We start from the raw sequence: 16,507 nt of genomic DNA on the forward strand, positions 1-16,507 counted from the left end.
TCAATGGACATTAGAGAGTTTCTCAGTTTGCACCCAGAAAAAGCAGAATATCCCATTGAGCCTGGGTCCCAGGTTGAGTGCAGGTTTATTCACAGTCACGCCAAACTCCATTAAAAAATTCTGCCGATTTAATGCCGCCTTGCTTATCTGCAAAGGTACATACCCTTTAAATATGACTGGAGACTTTTTCTGAATCGTTAGGAGACACTCGCTCTTTAGTTCAGCATGAAGGTGATCCACCAAGCAGCGCATTCTAAAAGTTAGAATTGTATTGAAATAAGTGCTGCTTGGTGGATTATATGTGTGCCGAATTGAAGAGTGGCACCTGATAATTCGGAAAAGCTCTTAGGTCATGTTCTGCCAGGTATGCTCCTTTGCCGATAAGCAAAGAAACATTAAATTGACAGGTTATTGAATGGAGTTTGGTAAAACATTCTAACCATACAAGTAAGAACGAAACGGATAGATTTCGTCTTCACATAATTTTATTAGCATTGTGCCCCAGAGAGCATTTGTATGTGTCCAGTCACAAAGGTCGATGCTCAGAACTAGTGTTGATGGATTTGTGTGGACATTATCTAGCGTTCGATTGTCTTTGCCCCCTTAAAAGACAAAGAAAACAACCGGTCAAGATATGAGACTGACTTGTGGTCGAGGCAAAGGGAGAAAACCAATTAGAGTTGACTGTCTGCCGGCTCAAGAGAGGAAATGGAAAATGCTACTTGCCCATGAAACATGCTTTGTGTCAGACTGTGTTCCAGTCCGAAAAAGTTTCAAAATCAACTGTTACATCCTTGGATCCTCCCTGTATTAAACTTAAACTACCATCTGTTAATATTTTTGTAATTTGATGTAACACTGTAGTCTACATTTTTCAACTCTACAGGTGAAAGAGAAGATCATTGATCAGGTCTACAGGAATCTGCCATACTCCCAGAGGCCCAAGGTGGACAGTGTTGCACTGGGTAAGACACACACACACATCCATAAACATACACACATTATAAAAGGCTTTATATGCTATTTAAATGGTATACATAAGATTCAGAAAGTGTCTTCTCCCTCCTCCACCATTCCTGTCCTTCTTTACTAAACACTGTGTAATCAAATCTTTTTTAATAAGTTGCATTTCCTCCCCCATCCACAGAGTGGCGGCCTGGTTCCACAGGGCAGATTCTGTCAGACCTGGACCTGACCTCCCAGAAGGAGGGACGCTGGAAGAGACTCAACACCTTGGCTCATTATAATGTGAGTTCTATATATATATTGTGTGTGTGTGTAGGACAGACTCTGGTTGACCATTTTCATGTCCAAAAATGCCTCAAAAATTACAAGAATTTAGTGTTTTCTTCTTCTCAGGGTGGAAAAGATCTAGATTTAGACCATCACAGGACACTAAAACTCTCCATTGAAAGCCAGACTAATGAAATTCTTTTAGGTGGGTTAGCAGCTCTTTAAGGCAGAGCGAGGCAGGCTTCATTCTAGGTTTTACAGTCTGAGGAAATCCTCCCACTCACTGCAGCTACAAGGTGTGCACCTTAGCCAGCTGAGCCACCAGGACGTCCCACACTTTTTTTTTAATCACCTTTGCTTCTCTTTCTTGACCTCAGCCAGACCTTTTCTTCCGCTCTGAGAAACGAGCTGCACCAAAGTGTAGAGCAGTTTAGCCACATGAGACTCTCCCCAACGTGTCACGACTACCAATATGTGTCGAAGCCCTCCTCCGCTCACCCCATCACCCCTTTCACACCTTCAAACTCCACTGAAAACACTCCATCTGGGTGTAGGTCTAGGTCCAGTCTTATGTGACAGTTTCTACCTAATGGGGAAGACCATACATTTGGCTATTGCTAATATTAGGAATTTCTCTGTATATCAATGATTTCCTTATGAGACCCTGAAGCTACTGATAATGAAATAGCTGCTGGATGATGTAGTAACTGGAAAAATATAATAAACCCTGCTAGTGTAATAAATTGCTGGATAATGTAATAACATCTTCAGACTGATGTTGTGATATCATCATCTTATTATTTGCTACAGGCCAGAACAATTTCAGATATATGATGAAGTGAAGCTAAAAATGATAATCGCCCTCCTGGTCTATATTACCTGACTGTGTGTGTGTGTGTGTGTGTGTGTGTTTGTGTCTGTCCTCCAGGTTCGGGACAACGCCACGTTGGTTCTGTCCAGAGTTCTACACACACAGTCATTCCACCAGAACCAAGACAGCTATGAAGAGAGTATGTACACACACACACACCACAAACACACACCACACACACACACACAAACACACCACAATAGCCTCTTTTGAAGCAGAACTGGGTATTAATATGATAGCAATACAATAATATGATATGATATAATATGATAGATACAATATGATACGATACAATACAATCTGATCTGATCAAATCTGATCCAATATGATGAAATACAATAGGACACAATATGATGCTATATGATACAATATGATCCGGTTTAATGCAATACAAAACAATATGATAATATACAATGTGATACAATATGATACAATACTATAGAATGCGATATGATACGATATGATACTTCATACTGTATTGATATTATATTCAGTGCAAATATGGATTGGGGATAAGTTGAGGCAAAACTGATTTTACAATTTCCATTCCTCTTTATTAGGCCAATAAAATGTAAACAATACAGACTATTGTGTGCACTGGAACATGGAAACATACTCATTTATTGTATTACCTCAGTATTTTAATGCTGAATGTCAAAGCTTACTGAGAAGGTTCCTTTTATGGAGGTGATGTCACTGTTTTTAAATCTGTAATTACGCCCAAAAATTTGACGTGAGATTTCCTAGCCTGATTGATTTACTGATCATTATAATTGACAGTTAGTTTGGTCTGTTAACGTTCTGTAAATTATTGATGTATACATTTTTTTCACACCCCCCCCATAGAAAACTCCCTGCTGGAGGACGACAACACCTTCCACCTGGTGAGACCGGCTGATGAGATCGATGAAGTCAAGTCGAAGAGGGGCAGTATGAAGGACAAGGCAATGACCAAAGCTATCACCGAGATCTACCTGACCAGGCTGCTGTCTGTCAAGGTAGGCTGTGTGTGTGTGTGTGTGTGTGTGTGAAGAGGTAGTGAAGAAAAGACCATGAACATTTAATGAGAATACGCGAGCAAGTCTTGATCTGGCTGTTTGACATAGAAAACAACCATTTGTCACATTTTGTCAACGGATTACTGTGAAGAAGTCTGAAACAGAAACAGATTATAATTACCTTTTCCATTCCTTTGTGTGTGTGTGTGTGTGTGTGTGTGTTACAGGGCACGCTGCAGCAGTTTGTGGATGATTTCTTCCGGAGTGTGTTGTGCTCCAGCGCCGTCGTCCCCCCAGCTGTCAAATACTTCTTCGACTTCCTGGATGAGCAGGCACTGAGACACGACAACGTAGAAGAAGAGACGCTGCACATCTGGAAAACTAACAGGTACTACGCACACACATGCGCGCGCGCGCACAAACACACACCAGTAAAAGGAAGTCATAGTTTAATCATAGTTGGGGTTTTTGAAGAACAATATCTCCAAATTTGACCATTTTCATGCCCAAAAAATACAAATTTTGGGTGTTTTTCCCTGAATTTTGTTCTTGTCAGGGTGGAAAAGCCTCTGAAACAGCATCATGGGACACTAAAACTCTCCATTGAAATCACACAAACAGCATCATATCTATCATATCGGAGTTGGACAACATTGATCCGATTTTTAAACCCATATGTCAGTGTAGTATGTCTGTGTGTGTATTTCTGCTTCCTAAACTTCAAACCTTTTCTCTTAAACCCGAATCTCTAAGAAAACCTGCTCAGAGACATAATTATACCTCTCCTCCGGCTGATTATGCGTGTGTGTGTGTTATTCCTCATCAACTACAGTGTAATTATGTTCTCCTCATAGCTGAACCAGGCAGTCGACCACATAAAAGCGCGATTTAATTGGCGGGCTGCTATCAGGACGGCTAAACGATGACAGAGGGAAATGAAGAAGAGCGATACCGAAGAAGAGAGGAAATAGAGACAGATGACAGGGGGAGAGAGGGAGGGAGAGATCGCTCGCATAAACTCTAAACCGCTTCAAAAATGGCCTTGAGTTGAGCCTGTCAATCATCTGAAACACACACAACTTAGAAAGACAATGAAATATTCATGGGTGCTGGTGAATTATTGACTAGGGTTATGGTCTTCGGGGGTAGCGGGGAGGTTTCTGTGGCAGGCAGAGATGAAAGGATGGAGGGAGGGGAAGAGAGGTGGACAGCTCTGGTCTCTTTACAGGGAGATGAGGCAGGGCGTCCGCCGGTCCTTAAGAAGCCTGGAAAAGTCTTAAACGATACATACGGTGATGTTTAGCTGAGCTAGAACGGAAGGCAAAATAAGGCACAAGAATGGGAGCAGCAGCAGTGTGGGATTTATTTTCTCATGTTGTGTTACATTACTGCACTTACAATTGCTCACAGTAAGTTTCACCCACATTCATAATCTGATGATACACAGGCAAATTTTTAGGGCAAATTTGGGGCAAAATTTGCCGGCAATGGGCAAAAAGAGTAACTGACAAATTTAGAGGAGTGAAAAGGGATGAAATAACAGATACTGCTGTCATCACTGTTATCTTAGCTCCCTCTTTTCTACTGAAAATGTAATAATTTAGTCATTTTATCAAGGTTATCCAATGGAATTTCATAACATTTTTGCTAGCAAGCTAGCAAAAATACAAGTTTCTAACAAGCTAGCAAGCTAACAGCTAGCTAAATCACAGCTATTATTTCCTAGCTGTGTTTACTATTTAGTAGCAGCTGGACCATTTTGAAAAAAATGGGACAGGTCACCTGACCAATTTTCTAGTCTCTGATTGGTTGATGTTGAAACCTTGCCCCCATAGCTTGCTCTCTGATTAAGCTTAACTAAATTTCAAACTGCTTCATAGGTTTCAGTGAGAAAATATTTCCAGCAAAATTTTACCCCAACTTTGCCCTAAATATTTGCCCCAAATTTGCCTTAAAAATGTGCCTATATATCATCACCTTTAGATTAATACAGAACAGGGTGAATCCAATATGATAAACATGTCCTAGTCTTTTTTTTCTTATACTGCTCATTTATATTTTCATATTTTTTAATTAGATATGTTAAATCTGAAATGTTTTTGCCAGGTTTTTTTTGTCTTCTTATCTTTTTATCTTCTTTATTTTGGTTTTCAAATTGGTCTTTAATCTAATTCCAGGTAGCCTTAGCAAGGTCTTAAAAAGTCTTCAATTCTGCTGCAGATGCCCTGATCTAAAGCTCTGTGTCCCCCCAGCTTGCCCCTGCGGTTCTGGGTGAACATCCTGAGGAACCCCCACTTCATCTTCGACGTCCACGTGACGGAGGTGGTGGACGCCTCGCTGCACGTCATCTCTCAGACCTTCATGGACGCCTGCACCAAGACCGAGCACAAGCTCAGCAGGGTCAGTTACCTCACAGTAAACTCTCCAGCTCTGAAGAGTATCGCTTTATGATAATTAAGATGATTATTAAAAGCTGCTGTCTTCACTCATCTTTCCCCTCTTTTCCTCTCTCCCTGCAGGAGTCTCCCAGTAACAAGCTGCTCTATGCAAAGGAGATTTCCACGTACAAGAAGATGGTGGACGAGTGAGTTTGCTTCACTGAATAGACAGAAAAAAGAAAGGATGTATTGAGCGTTGAAGTCATGTGGCTGCCCAGAAAATCATGGGAGTATATTGACAAGTCATTTGTAGCAGTCAGACTGGGTTATGTATGGGTTCCCATTCATTCATTAGTCCAAGTGATTTCCACTTGATGGTAAAATAGTAGCAGCATGTAAAACCTTTTTAGAAGAATAGAGAACAGTAAAAAAGTCCAATGTACAAGACTGAATAAGATAAGACAAAAGGTTTGATGAAACTTCATTGATCCCTGTGGAGAAATTGAGTCACTGCAGCAGCAAAATAGGAAAGAAAAATATTATATGAATAAGAATAGAATAAATGGGAATCATAAAACATCTGACAATTCCAATGTGTCAAGAGCATATTAAGCGGATTTGTGAAAAGTCTGAAAAATTCTGAGTTAGTTACAATTCAAAATGTCAGTACTTTAAACTACATCACTTGTTTTGCTTTTTTGAAATTCAGTCACTGCTTTAGTTCAATTACAGTCAAATATAGTGAATTTCCCACTAAGCTCCTAATAAGCTTTCTGCTCATTACACTCATTAAGGGCAATAAGAGCAGAAAACAATGTTTGTCTTCAGGCGGCATAATTAGACTCTTTAACTCTGCGTGTGTGTGTGTGTGTGTGTGTGTGTGTGTGTGTGTGTGTGTGTGTGTGCGTGTGCGCGCGTGTGTGTGTGTGTGTGTGTGTGTTCTCCTCAGTTACTACAAGGGCATCAGACAGATGGTTCCAGTCAGCGACCAGGACATGAATACACACCTTGCTGAGGTGTCCAGGGTACGAGTCACCTTGTGTGTGTGTGTGTGTGTGTGTGTTTATTGCTGTCTGTCTTTCTGTCTGTTACATGTTTGTCTCTGTATTTCTGTCAATAGCTGAGTTTCCATCCAACTGTTTTTATGCAAATACAGTTCCCTCAATAGAAAACTTTTTATGCTTGCTTGATGTCAGTGAGGAAATTATGTGATAAATAGAGACGGAAACGCTTTTGTTGAATAAATGATGATGCAGGCTCGGCATGATCGGCCTGACGAATGGTTCAGCTTCATTGTAAAAAATCACTTTTGGGCTCACCTGCCAAGGGCTGAGAAACTAAAAAAAATTGCCTGCCAAGAATTATTTTTACCAGTTTTATTAATATACATTTTTCATAGAAATGTGTCACCCTACCTGTTTCCAGTGCTATTTCATGCATAGAATCAGCTACTTTGTGAGCAGACTAGAAGCCTGTTTGATACAGAGCCATTGTTTGAGACCAAAGACTGTAAATAACTACATAACTGAGGCAGCATTCAAATGTTGTGGTCTCAAAACGTTATGGGCCAGTGTGGCGGGAAACCCTTATTCAAGACAAATATCACTGGCATTTGTTGCTGGGCATGTGGTCATTTTGGACCCTCGTTATCTGTAAATGATCTCAGAGAAATGTCACACCTGCTGTAGCTCCATCATGGTAATATGATCATTAGCTGATACGTTATTGCCAAAAGCACTTCTTTGTTTTCGCCTGTAGATGAAAGCACAAAATACGACCAGTATTAACTGACACCTAAGAACAATAACAACTCAGCCAATACTAATCACATCTTGAAAGAGTCTATTTTGCTGGTGGATGTTTTTTTTCATATTCAGGAAGCCTATTTATTCGTTTCAACTACCTGATAGAAACGCATCTTATATGCATTTTTTTGTGACATTTCAAAAGTTTGCGTACAAACCACTTGACAGTCGGATGGAAACGCAGCCGGCGTCTCCCTCGGAGGAGTTGAACCGTCTCTGTATCTAAACCGTGTCTCTTCTCTGCAGCAACACACAGACAAGCTGAACACCCAGGTGGCCTTACATCAGCTCTACCAATATGCCAGCAAGTACTACGACGGGGTAGGAAACCGCTTTTTTCTGTTTCAAAAGATTCAAACAGACTGGGGCAGAGTAATGCCTACAATTAATACTGATACTGTCATATGAAAGAATGCATTATCTACATTGCAAACTATTGTTATAACACACTCAATGTGTGATAATGAAAGTATCTTCTGTCTGGCAGACATGCTTCATTCAATTTCAGATATATATATAAAAAGAATAGAGTGATCATTGGGTCCAATGGGAAATATTCCCACAATCTACTATTATAGAGCTGTAGACTATAAACTACACTATAAAGATTAGATTGGAAGTCGTATTGCAGCTGCGATATCCGTGATAATTCATTTTGTTCATCCCTATGCAATGCGCTATATTCTTTCCTAATATTTTCTTTGGAAGAGTGTCGCAGATCTTTTTAGAAGTGTGTTTGAAATAGTTTGGTGCGGCTTGTGTCTGGTGTGCGGAGGCCCCGAGATGCAAGAGAAAAACAACTTTGGGATTCTCTCGGGGGATTCAATTTCTAAGTGCTGTCTGTTTTTTCTCCCCGTGTTTATCTCAATATAATGACTTCACAACAGGTGAGGAAAACATTTCGCCAGGATCCTTTTTTCCAAGTTCTCCAAAAAAAAATGTTGTCACCTTTGCTGATATATGGGGCCGATATTGGTCTTTTATTATAAATTGGATCTGGTCCAGTCCGTGTCGTCCACCTCTGATATGATGCAGTTTGATTGTTTACATATTTATTGTAGAATTGGTCAATAGTATAATGGTTGTCTATGGGAAGAGCTTAGCCTGAATTGTGTGCTTTTGCACACTGATAAGAATAACATTCTGGGGAAAAAAGTGAATATTAAAAATGATCAAATTTAAAGACATTTAATATTGGCACACAATATCACTAATAAGCTATCAGCAGCTTCAATTCAAGTTCAAATTCATAGTAAAAATGGCAGGTAATTCAGGTAATTAAATAATTGTTGCGGTGTCGTCTCCCTCAGATCATCCAGTCACTGGACGAGGACCCGGCCGCCCAGAGCAAACAGCTCACCCTCCGCCTCCAACAGATCGCCGCTGCCCTGGAGAACAAGGTCACCGACCTCTGACCTCTGACCTCCCGCCACCAGACACACGGAGGGGTCAGGGGGGAGGAGCTACGCAGGATGTAGTTTTCCCACACAAGGACTCAAAGGAGGAGGAGCTCTAGGACTCCACAGAATGTGTGCCCATGTAAGGACGGAAGTGGAAGGGGCTAGGGACGCCACAGAAAGCTGTTGACCATATAAGGATTGAAGGGGGAGGAGCTACGGGACTCCGCAGGTTATTGTTGACCATATAAGGACTGGAGATTTTGGACAAATGAAGTGTTTAAGCAAGCCCAGAGTGATGTGACAGTGGTGTAGTGGTGGTAACTGAAGTGGTCGTATCTACTACAGTGGTATGGCATACTTCCACTGACGCCATTTGGTATCCCTACTCAAACAGCGAGATGGGATGCAAAATGGCTGCTATAAAATGGCTTAAAGGGTTATTTTCCAGTGGTAATTAGGCTTATAGGTTGGTGTACTCCATTTAACTGTGTATCCCCCTACTACACCACTGTTACCCACAAGATTTGATTTGACCATATAAGGACTGAAGGGGGAGGTGCCAAGGGGCTCTGCAGGATGTTTACCATCTAAGGAATGGAGGTTGAAGATTTGTGGATAATTGAAGTGATTTAGTGAAGTAATAAGACATGACCAAATATTTCCTTTTTACCACTCGGCCCTGTTGGACATTTGGATTTTGTGTACAATGACTCATGATAGGATCTGGATCTGAAAGACTTCAGGGGACTCGGACGTTCAGACTGCGAGCTAACCACTTTTTTCCTCTCCTGTTAGGGCTAAAGCAAACACTATGAACTGTGGACAAGAGGTGAATTTGCCTCTAAATGCTGACCTGAGGTCAGCGGTCACCAGGAAAACGAATCTGTAGTCAGCAACAGAGAAGCGTTTCATCCTAAAGCCAGGAACTGCAAGGATGATAACTTTTACCTTAAGCAAGCTGGCAGATTAATAATAATCGACCAATGAAAACCCAGTACGGTACACACCACTGACCAATCAGGGGTCTTGGTTCTGACGGCACAACTGAGGAGAGTGAAATCAGGGTACGATGAGAGTTTTGTCCAAAAAAAACAACAAACCGTAACATGGACTTTCCTTTTTCATGGCCAAATGCTTTTCCGTATTGAATACGCCACAGTACGTGTTTCTACGCTGATGACATTGTGTTGATAATTGCAGATAATCAGCTGGATCATTTCTTTCTGTGTAGGTTAAGTTTTAGTATTATGCTTTGTGTGGAAAATGTTCCGGTGCAGGCTTTAAGCAGAGGCTTCGCATTCACATATACAAGATGAAATTAATCTTTTTAACGGACTGATAGATCGCCACTCAGTTTATTTTTATGTGATTTTTCTTTTGTAAAGTGTTCCGAGGTTAAGCAGGGTGGTCCATGATGTCATGTCTGTGCGTGTGTGTGTGTGTGTGTTTGTGTGCGTGTGTGTGCGTTAATCATGCGATGCCATTGGACGGTTGTAAACACCCTGTTGCCAGTTAAGATCGATTCTTTCTACTTCCTGTGTAAAATCATGACTGCCTAATCATGAGGTCTAAATAGCCAAACTTTAAATGTTTAGTTTTTAATTATTTTTTATAATTTGTTGTCTTGATTTCATTCGCAATATTCCATTATTTTAATGCAGTGTACTGACGCGGAGTCATTTGTTTTGTTTGGTTTTTATTTGTTTTCTATTTTTCTCTGTTATACTGCATACATTGGAGGAAATGGTCTTACAGTCCTCCTGAGACAGGGTATCCGTATCAGTCTAGAAAGTCTTGAAACAAATAAACCAAATTTAAGGCCTTAAAAAAGATAAAAATGTCTTAAATCCAGTTATTAGAAGTCTTAATTTTTCATCATGTAACGATACAATATGCATCCTGTCTTGCTTTCTTAAACACAGCTGGACTTCATGTCTCTACACAATTAATTTCCTGGTGTCCTTTTTCTTTCATTTCACCATTTTCATTATCTGTGTTCAATCAGAAATAGGTTTTTAAAATGGGTCTTCAATTCCAGGCAGCATTAAAAAAAGGTCTTAAAAAAAAAGTCTTAAATTTGGCTGCAGATACCCTGTAGGAGGATTACACAGCCACTGCACTAACATCAACCAGCACAAGCAAGAGCAATATTGTTAAGGATAATATCAGTGTGAGATGGATCACAATCGAGGGGAACCACAAAAAAAAAATACGCAAAGGCACGCACATCCAAAAACTTTACAGGTGGCAGACAAATGAAAGAAAAAAATTAAAATGGAGTCTGCATACTAGTCACATTTGCATATGTATTTACCAATTACCAGATATGTTGTGACGTTTCGAGCCATCATGCCCTTCATCAGACCCCCTCGTCGGTAAAAACATACAATTGAAGGAAAACAACGGAAATCTACTGTCTCACTGAAACCTTGTATCTCCAAAGAGTTCAACTGGTGTTCCATAAAACGGGGTACGGAAAAAAATACACTATTATCAGCTGTTAATTACAGAGAAAAATGGAATAAATGTCTGTTTTTAGGACATAAATGACGTGATTATTACCAACCACTCAGTGAAAAGAGCAATTTGTGGACCAAGTTAGGAAGATCTGCAGCAGGCTTTGGGTTTGTCAAGTGCCATTACACCGCTGGAGTGTACATGTACTCGTTTATCTTCTACGACTTACTAATCATCATCTTCATCGCCGTCTTCATCATATATCTGCCTTATTCTTTGCCTTCTGAGCCCGAACGACATGCTTTATGTACTGCTTTAGTCAATATCAAAGATTAAATATGCAGTTTGTAAGCTGTTCAAGCGCATTTCTGCTTTTTTTTTGTGTCCAAGCGAAACACCAGATTTTTGTTTTTCAGTTTTTCAGAGAAGTTTAATTTGTCGATCCCTCTCAACTCATTCTAACTTTTCTGACATTATAAATCCTACAAACTGCATCTTTAAATACAATGTCTGTAGCAATACAACCCGAAGGCTGGGACTGTACTGAACTGTCTCTAAATCCTTAAACTGTTAAGGGTAGACACACACTACAAGATTTAGAGCAGAATTTGGCCCAATTTGACATTCAGATACAAAAAAAAGACTGAAATGGATACATCATAGTGTGTTTTTCTCTCATAAACTTTCCATGAGCATTTCTCTCTTGGAAATTTGGTTATGAATGCCACTTTGGTGCTTAATGAGTTAAAAATAAATCGTAATGTGTGTTGATTCCCAGGTTTGGAGTGTCACTGGACTTGTATGTGAGATGAACAAAGCCAGAAATGAGAGGAACAGACAATTATGTATTTAATAATTCAATGGTACTTTTATAAAACTGTTGAAATGTCAAACTTTTTTTTTTGGAATTTGTTTTCAGTGCTGGTACTGCTGTTCGCTCTGAGATCAAAGCCCTTCACAGCACAGCAGCTTTTCAAAGCGGGCTGCCATATTTGCTTTGTCATCACTCTGACATGCTCAGTTCTTTCCATCCATTTGGAAAAAGAGTTTTAGATTGTGTTGTTTATACTAAAAGAAGAGCTCAACTCTAATCACTCTGCAAATATAGTTTATTCATTGTAAAACAAACAAAATTGAGCCGTCTCTGACTCATGTAATCTTTTGTTGAGAACCATATTTCACCATTTTACCTTTACCATTTTCAAAAACTGTCTCTACTTCTTCACCAACACTAGCTTCTTTCTGCCTTTCACCAGTGAGTGCCTTAAAGAGTAGAACCGGAAGTAGAAGTGAAAGCAAAAGCCACAGAGGTGATGAAGCACATACAGGTGTTGCAGGTCTATGGATGTTGTGGTGGGATTTAGATGTCGGTGGTTCTCAACTGGAGGGTCGTGATCCAAAAGAGTAGTTTAGGTAGGCGGACACCTTGTTTTCTAGGGCAGTGTTTCCCCATCCAGTCCTCAAGTACCCCTGTCCTGCAAGTTTGTGTTCCAGCTCTGCTCTTGCACACCTGATCCAATTAAGGGCTTAATGCTGATTCGTTGAGCAGTAGAGACAGATCTACCTGAACAGGGCTGGAATGAAAGTGTGGAGCCCTTAATTGGATCAGGTGCGCAAGAGTAAAGATGGAACAAAAACTTGCAGGACGGCGAGTACTTGAGGACCGGGTTGGGAAACACTGTTCTAGGGGTTCTTGAATGTTTTTATCTTATGGACACCCAAAAAGACGCACATTAGACCCTGCAGGTATAAGATCTTGTCCCATAGGGGAGGAATTTTGATTTTGATTTTGCAGTTGTGTCACAAATCTCCCTGCAACCACAGCTGGCACCATCATGGAGGTCCATTGGCTGGACAAAGAAAAGAGAGATGTGGTTGTCAGTCAATTCAATATTGTTATAAGTAAAAGTGAACAGTCTGATAAGGTAATTTGTTTCCAAATTTAGGTTACTGTGACTCAGCTCTGTTAACCTGAACAAACTGATAGCTAGCTAACTAGCCAGCAGGCTAATTTTGCAAAGCAATCGATGTTAATATTAACATGCAACTACTGGCCACTACTATCGCTAAAGTTAGCTTCTACTACATGTGTTAGCTTGTGCAAATCAGATGTGTTAACAAGACCGTTATCTGACTAGACACTATGGTTAAGCTAGCTAACAATCTCACATTCTCTAAACACAAAATCAGTCAGATATGAAGCGAGATGTATTGGTGATGAAATGATCAGTTCCCAGTCAAAAGCAGCACAGAAATTAACCATATCAATTCTGTTGAGATGGCCAAGTCATATGAAAAAAACAACCGTTCTCAGCCACTGTTGCCTAATAGCAGAGGACCTCCAATATGGCCGCCAGAGGGTGTGTTACATCACCTGAAAGCCCTCTATCCCTCATTTTGCTGAGGGACCACCTGGCGTCCCCACAAGGATCCCTGGGTGTCCCGGGACCCCGCTTTGAGAACCAGTGATGAAGTATATTGCATTGAGACTTATGGATATGTGCAGAACAAGTGAGAACTGCTGGAGTGTGTAACGCACACACTAAGTGTATTAAAGGGGAATAGCGCTGAATTTTATCAGTGAAATGTTGTTGCCCCTGGACAGTTTGATCAGTGTTAGTGAACATGTCTAACAGAAGGATGAGGCCATAACGCTGCAGTATATGCTTTGAATTGCATGATGGGAATTCTTGAATTGAGTGGTATTCGCAGACACAGAGGTACAGTAGAGTAAAATGTCATTCATGTGTGTAAGACTGGATGAGGGGACCAGCACAGGGAATAGAGACATTGATATAAGTAGATTTGTTTGTTCGCTCTTTGGGGATCTGTGTATTTTTATGGCATTGTAAATTGAGTGTATTTGAAATGTCATTTTATGAGACACAAGGATGAGTGTGAAGACATTTTGGGTTCTTAACGAATCAACAATTTTGGAAGGTTTTGGACATTATACAGAAAAATGCCCACTGGTACTGATATTTTTACCAACATCACAGATATAAGGGTTATACCTATTTACACCATTGTGCTGCATAACAGTTTGTACATCAAAATACAACTTTTCCATTGTTTAGCCTTGTGACATCATTGTAGGAAACAAGAAAAATGGTTTGGATGGACTTGACATGGACAGAATCAGCACTACCAGTACCAGGACCCGACTGGACTGGACTGGACTAGCTGGACTGGACTGGACTGGACTGGACTGCAGCCCAAATCAGTGACTCTTCTGAGGAAGTGGAGAAGTGGGCAGAAAATCTAGATCCAGGAATTCCAAATATCCAATAAAGATCTTTATAAATGGTTACAAATGGCTTTTTCTATCTTTTCTCAGTCATTTCTCATCTTTCACAGTGTGTCTCTAAATGGTATTCAGTGCTGTTTTGTTTTTACAATCTCTAGTTTTTACATTGTTTGTTTCCATGCTAACACTTTAGCATACACAATGTTGAGTTAATACTTTAGCATACACTATGTTGAGTTAATACTTTAGCATACATTATGTTGAGTTAATACTTTAGCATACACTATGTTTAGTGATAGTAGGCTCCATGCTAACGCTTTAGCATAGCCTACACTATGTTGAGTTAATACTTTAGCATACATTATGTTGAGTTAATACTTTAGCATACACTATGTTTAGTGATAGTAGGCTCCATGCTAACGCTTTAGCATAGCCTACACTATGTTGAGTTAATACTTTAGCATACACTATGTTGAGTGACAGTAGGCTCCATGCTAACTTGGTGTATTCCTTTAAACTCTCTAATATAGAAATACACTTCTCCAACTAATTCAACAGCTTCTAAATGAGATCTGAATCCTGGTTGTCTTTGAGCCGCAGACACACAAAACCAGGCAGAAAGTCCCCACAATGGAAAGCCGTAGTCCTGAATGACAGTTGTAATGCAAACTCGCACTGAGCGAGAGAGAAAGCGCACCAGAGGATTATTCAGATTTCAGTGTCGACTCCCTATCTCATTTATTCATGCATTAGAGGGAGTCTTCTCAAACTCTTCTCTGCATATTTCCCAGCCCAAAATGTGTGTGTGAAACTGACAAACACACTGATACGCCTCAGCCCCAGGCAAGGACACAGCAGCAGCCAGAGAATTCTAGTCAGCAAGGAAGCCTCTTGTTTATAATTCATAATAATTGATAATTCAAGGGTATTTACACGCACGTCTCTCATTTGCTCATTAAAATCCTGACGAGAATCCCCCTTTCCAAAACTTTGATGGATTCAAATTCCCCGGTAATTGCTTTCTACATAGGGAACATGTATTAGTAATGAATATTATGCTTGGTTTGAATTACAGTAATTGCTCCTTTGTGTCACACTTGCGTAATTTAGAGCGCGGAGCCGCTGTGGAAAGCTTAAAAGCTTACATCTCCAAAGAGTCGGCTTTTTAGGAAATGAGTAAAACTGCCATGTAGAACACTATTGATCAGAAGTAAGTGTATTTCTCTGTACTTACTGCCAGTGAATAGATAATGGAAAAAATGAGGGGGGAGTGATTTTAAAGTGAGACTGCAATTCTCCCTAACACTCAACCTATAAAACTATATCAATACCCATAACTGCATAGAACCAGGCCTAAACTCTGCTGCATGATTTCTAGCAGAGATGGAAACTTATGAATCATAGCTTGAGCAGATATTTCTTTTGCAGTATTTTTTAAGTCTGTACTATTAGATTTATTAGTATTTATGCCTACTTTTGCTTTTAGGTTTTAGACAGAAGAGCTGACATTTACAGTAAAACAACATATTTTAATGTTCTAGTACTACTCTAAGTCCAACATAAGTCAATTTTAACCAAAATAGCAATAAGTAAAAATATCATTGCACTCTTCCCACCTGATGGTATCAACCGCCAGTCAATATCTATAGGCAAATATGTGACAACACTGCCTCTATGTGTTCTCAATAAGGAACTACAGCCTCAAACAGCCTCTAGCTTTCTCTACTGTTTCCCTTTTCCCATCCTTTGTCTCTTTTTCTCTAAATGTCTAAATGTGTTTTTTTCCATCTGTTTCGGTTCTTTCTATCTCCACCTCTCCTCATCTCTCTCTCTTTTTCTTTACCTCCCTCTGTCAGTGCCGTCATCTGCCGTATGAATGGAGCTCCTCTGCCTGTCTCATTCCTCTCAGCTGTATCATTTTATGTGTCAGTCACAAACTGCAAGCGGTCAGCCAAAGAGCCTGCAACTGCTGTTTCCACTGCTGCTTACAAACCAATGTTACCTCAATGGCTGCAACATTCTTAGAGTAAAACCATGTAAATCAAGAGGAATCTTTGCTGTAAAGAGGAAATTGTCAGATAAAAGATTATGTATTGATGAGGAAGCAGTTCCAACAAT

At 40.1% G+C, this 16,507-nt stretch overlaps 1 protein-coding gene across 2 annotated transcripts in view; it reads left to right on the forward strand.

The window, feature by feature from the left end:
- The window catches only part of LOC139924895 (plexin-B2-like), a 47,189-nt gene extending 35,154 nt beyond the window's left edge, over positions 1-12,035 (forward strand). For both annotated transcript variants that reach the window (XM_078282001.1, XM_078282002.1), the window contains exons 31-40: positions 887-965; positions 1,148-1,248; positions 2,162-2,243; positions 2,951-3,102; positions 3,330-3,490; positions 5,355-5,502; positions 5,622-5,686; positions 6,430-6,505; positions 7,532-7,606; positions 8,596-12,035. In XM_078282001.1, coding sequence (XP_078138127.1) covers positions 887-965; positions 1,148-1,248; positions 2,162-2,243; positions 2,951-3,102; positions 3,330-3,490; positions 5,355-5,502; positions 5,622-5,686; positions 6,430-6,505; positions 7,532-7,606; positions 8,596-8,700 — 1,044 coding nt within the window. In that variant the 3' untranslated portion in view covers positions 8,701-12,035. The remainder of the gene's footprint in view (positions 1-886; positions 966-1,147; positions 1,249-2,161; positions 2,244-2,950; positions 3,103-3,329; positions 3,491-5,354; positions 5,503-5,621; positions 5,687-6,429; positions 6,506-7,531; positions 7,607-8,595) is intronic.
- The last annotated feature ends 4,472 nt before the right edge of the window (positions 12,036-16,507 follow it).

Source organism: Centroberyx gerrardi, chromosome 24, assembly GCF_048128805.1.
Source record: "Centroberyx gerrardi isolate f3 chromosome 24, fCenGer3.hap1.cur.20231027, whole genome shotgun sequence".
NCBI classification, from domain to species: domain Eukaryota; kingdom Metazoa; phylum Chordata; class Actinopteri; order Beryciformes; family Berycidae; genus Centroberyx; species Centroberyx gerrardi.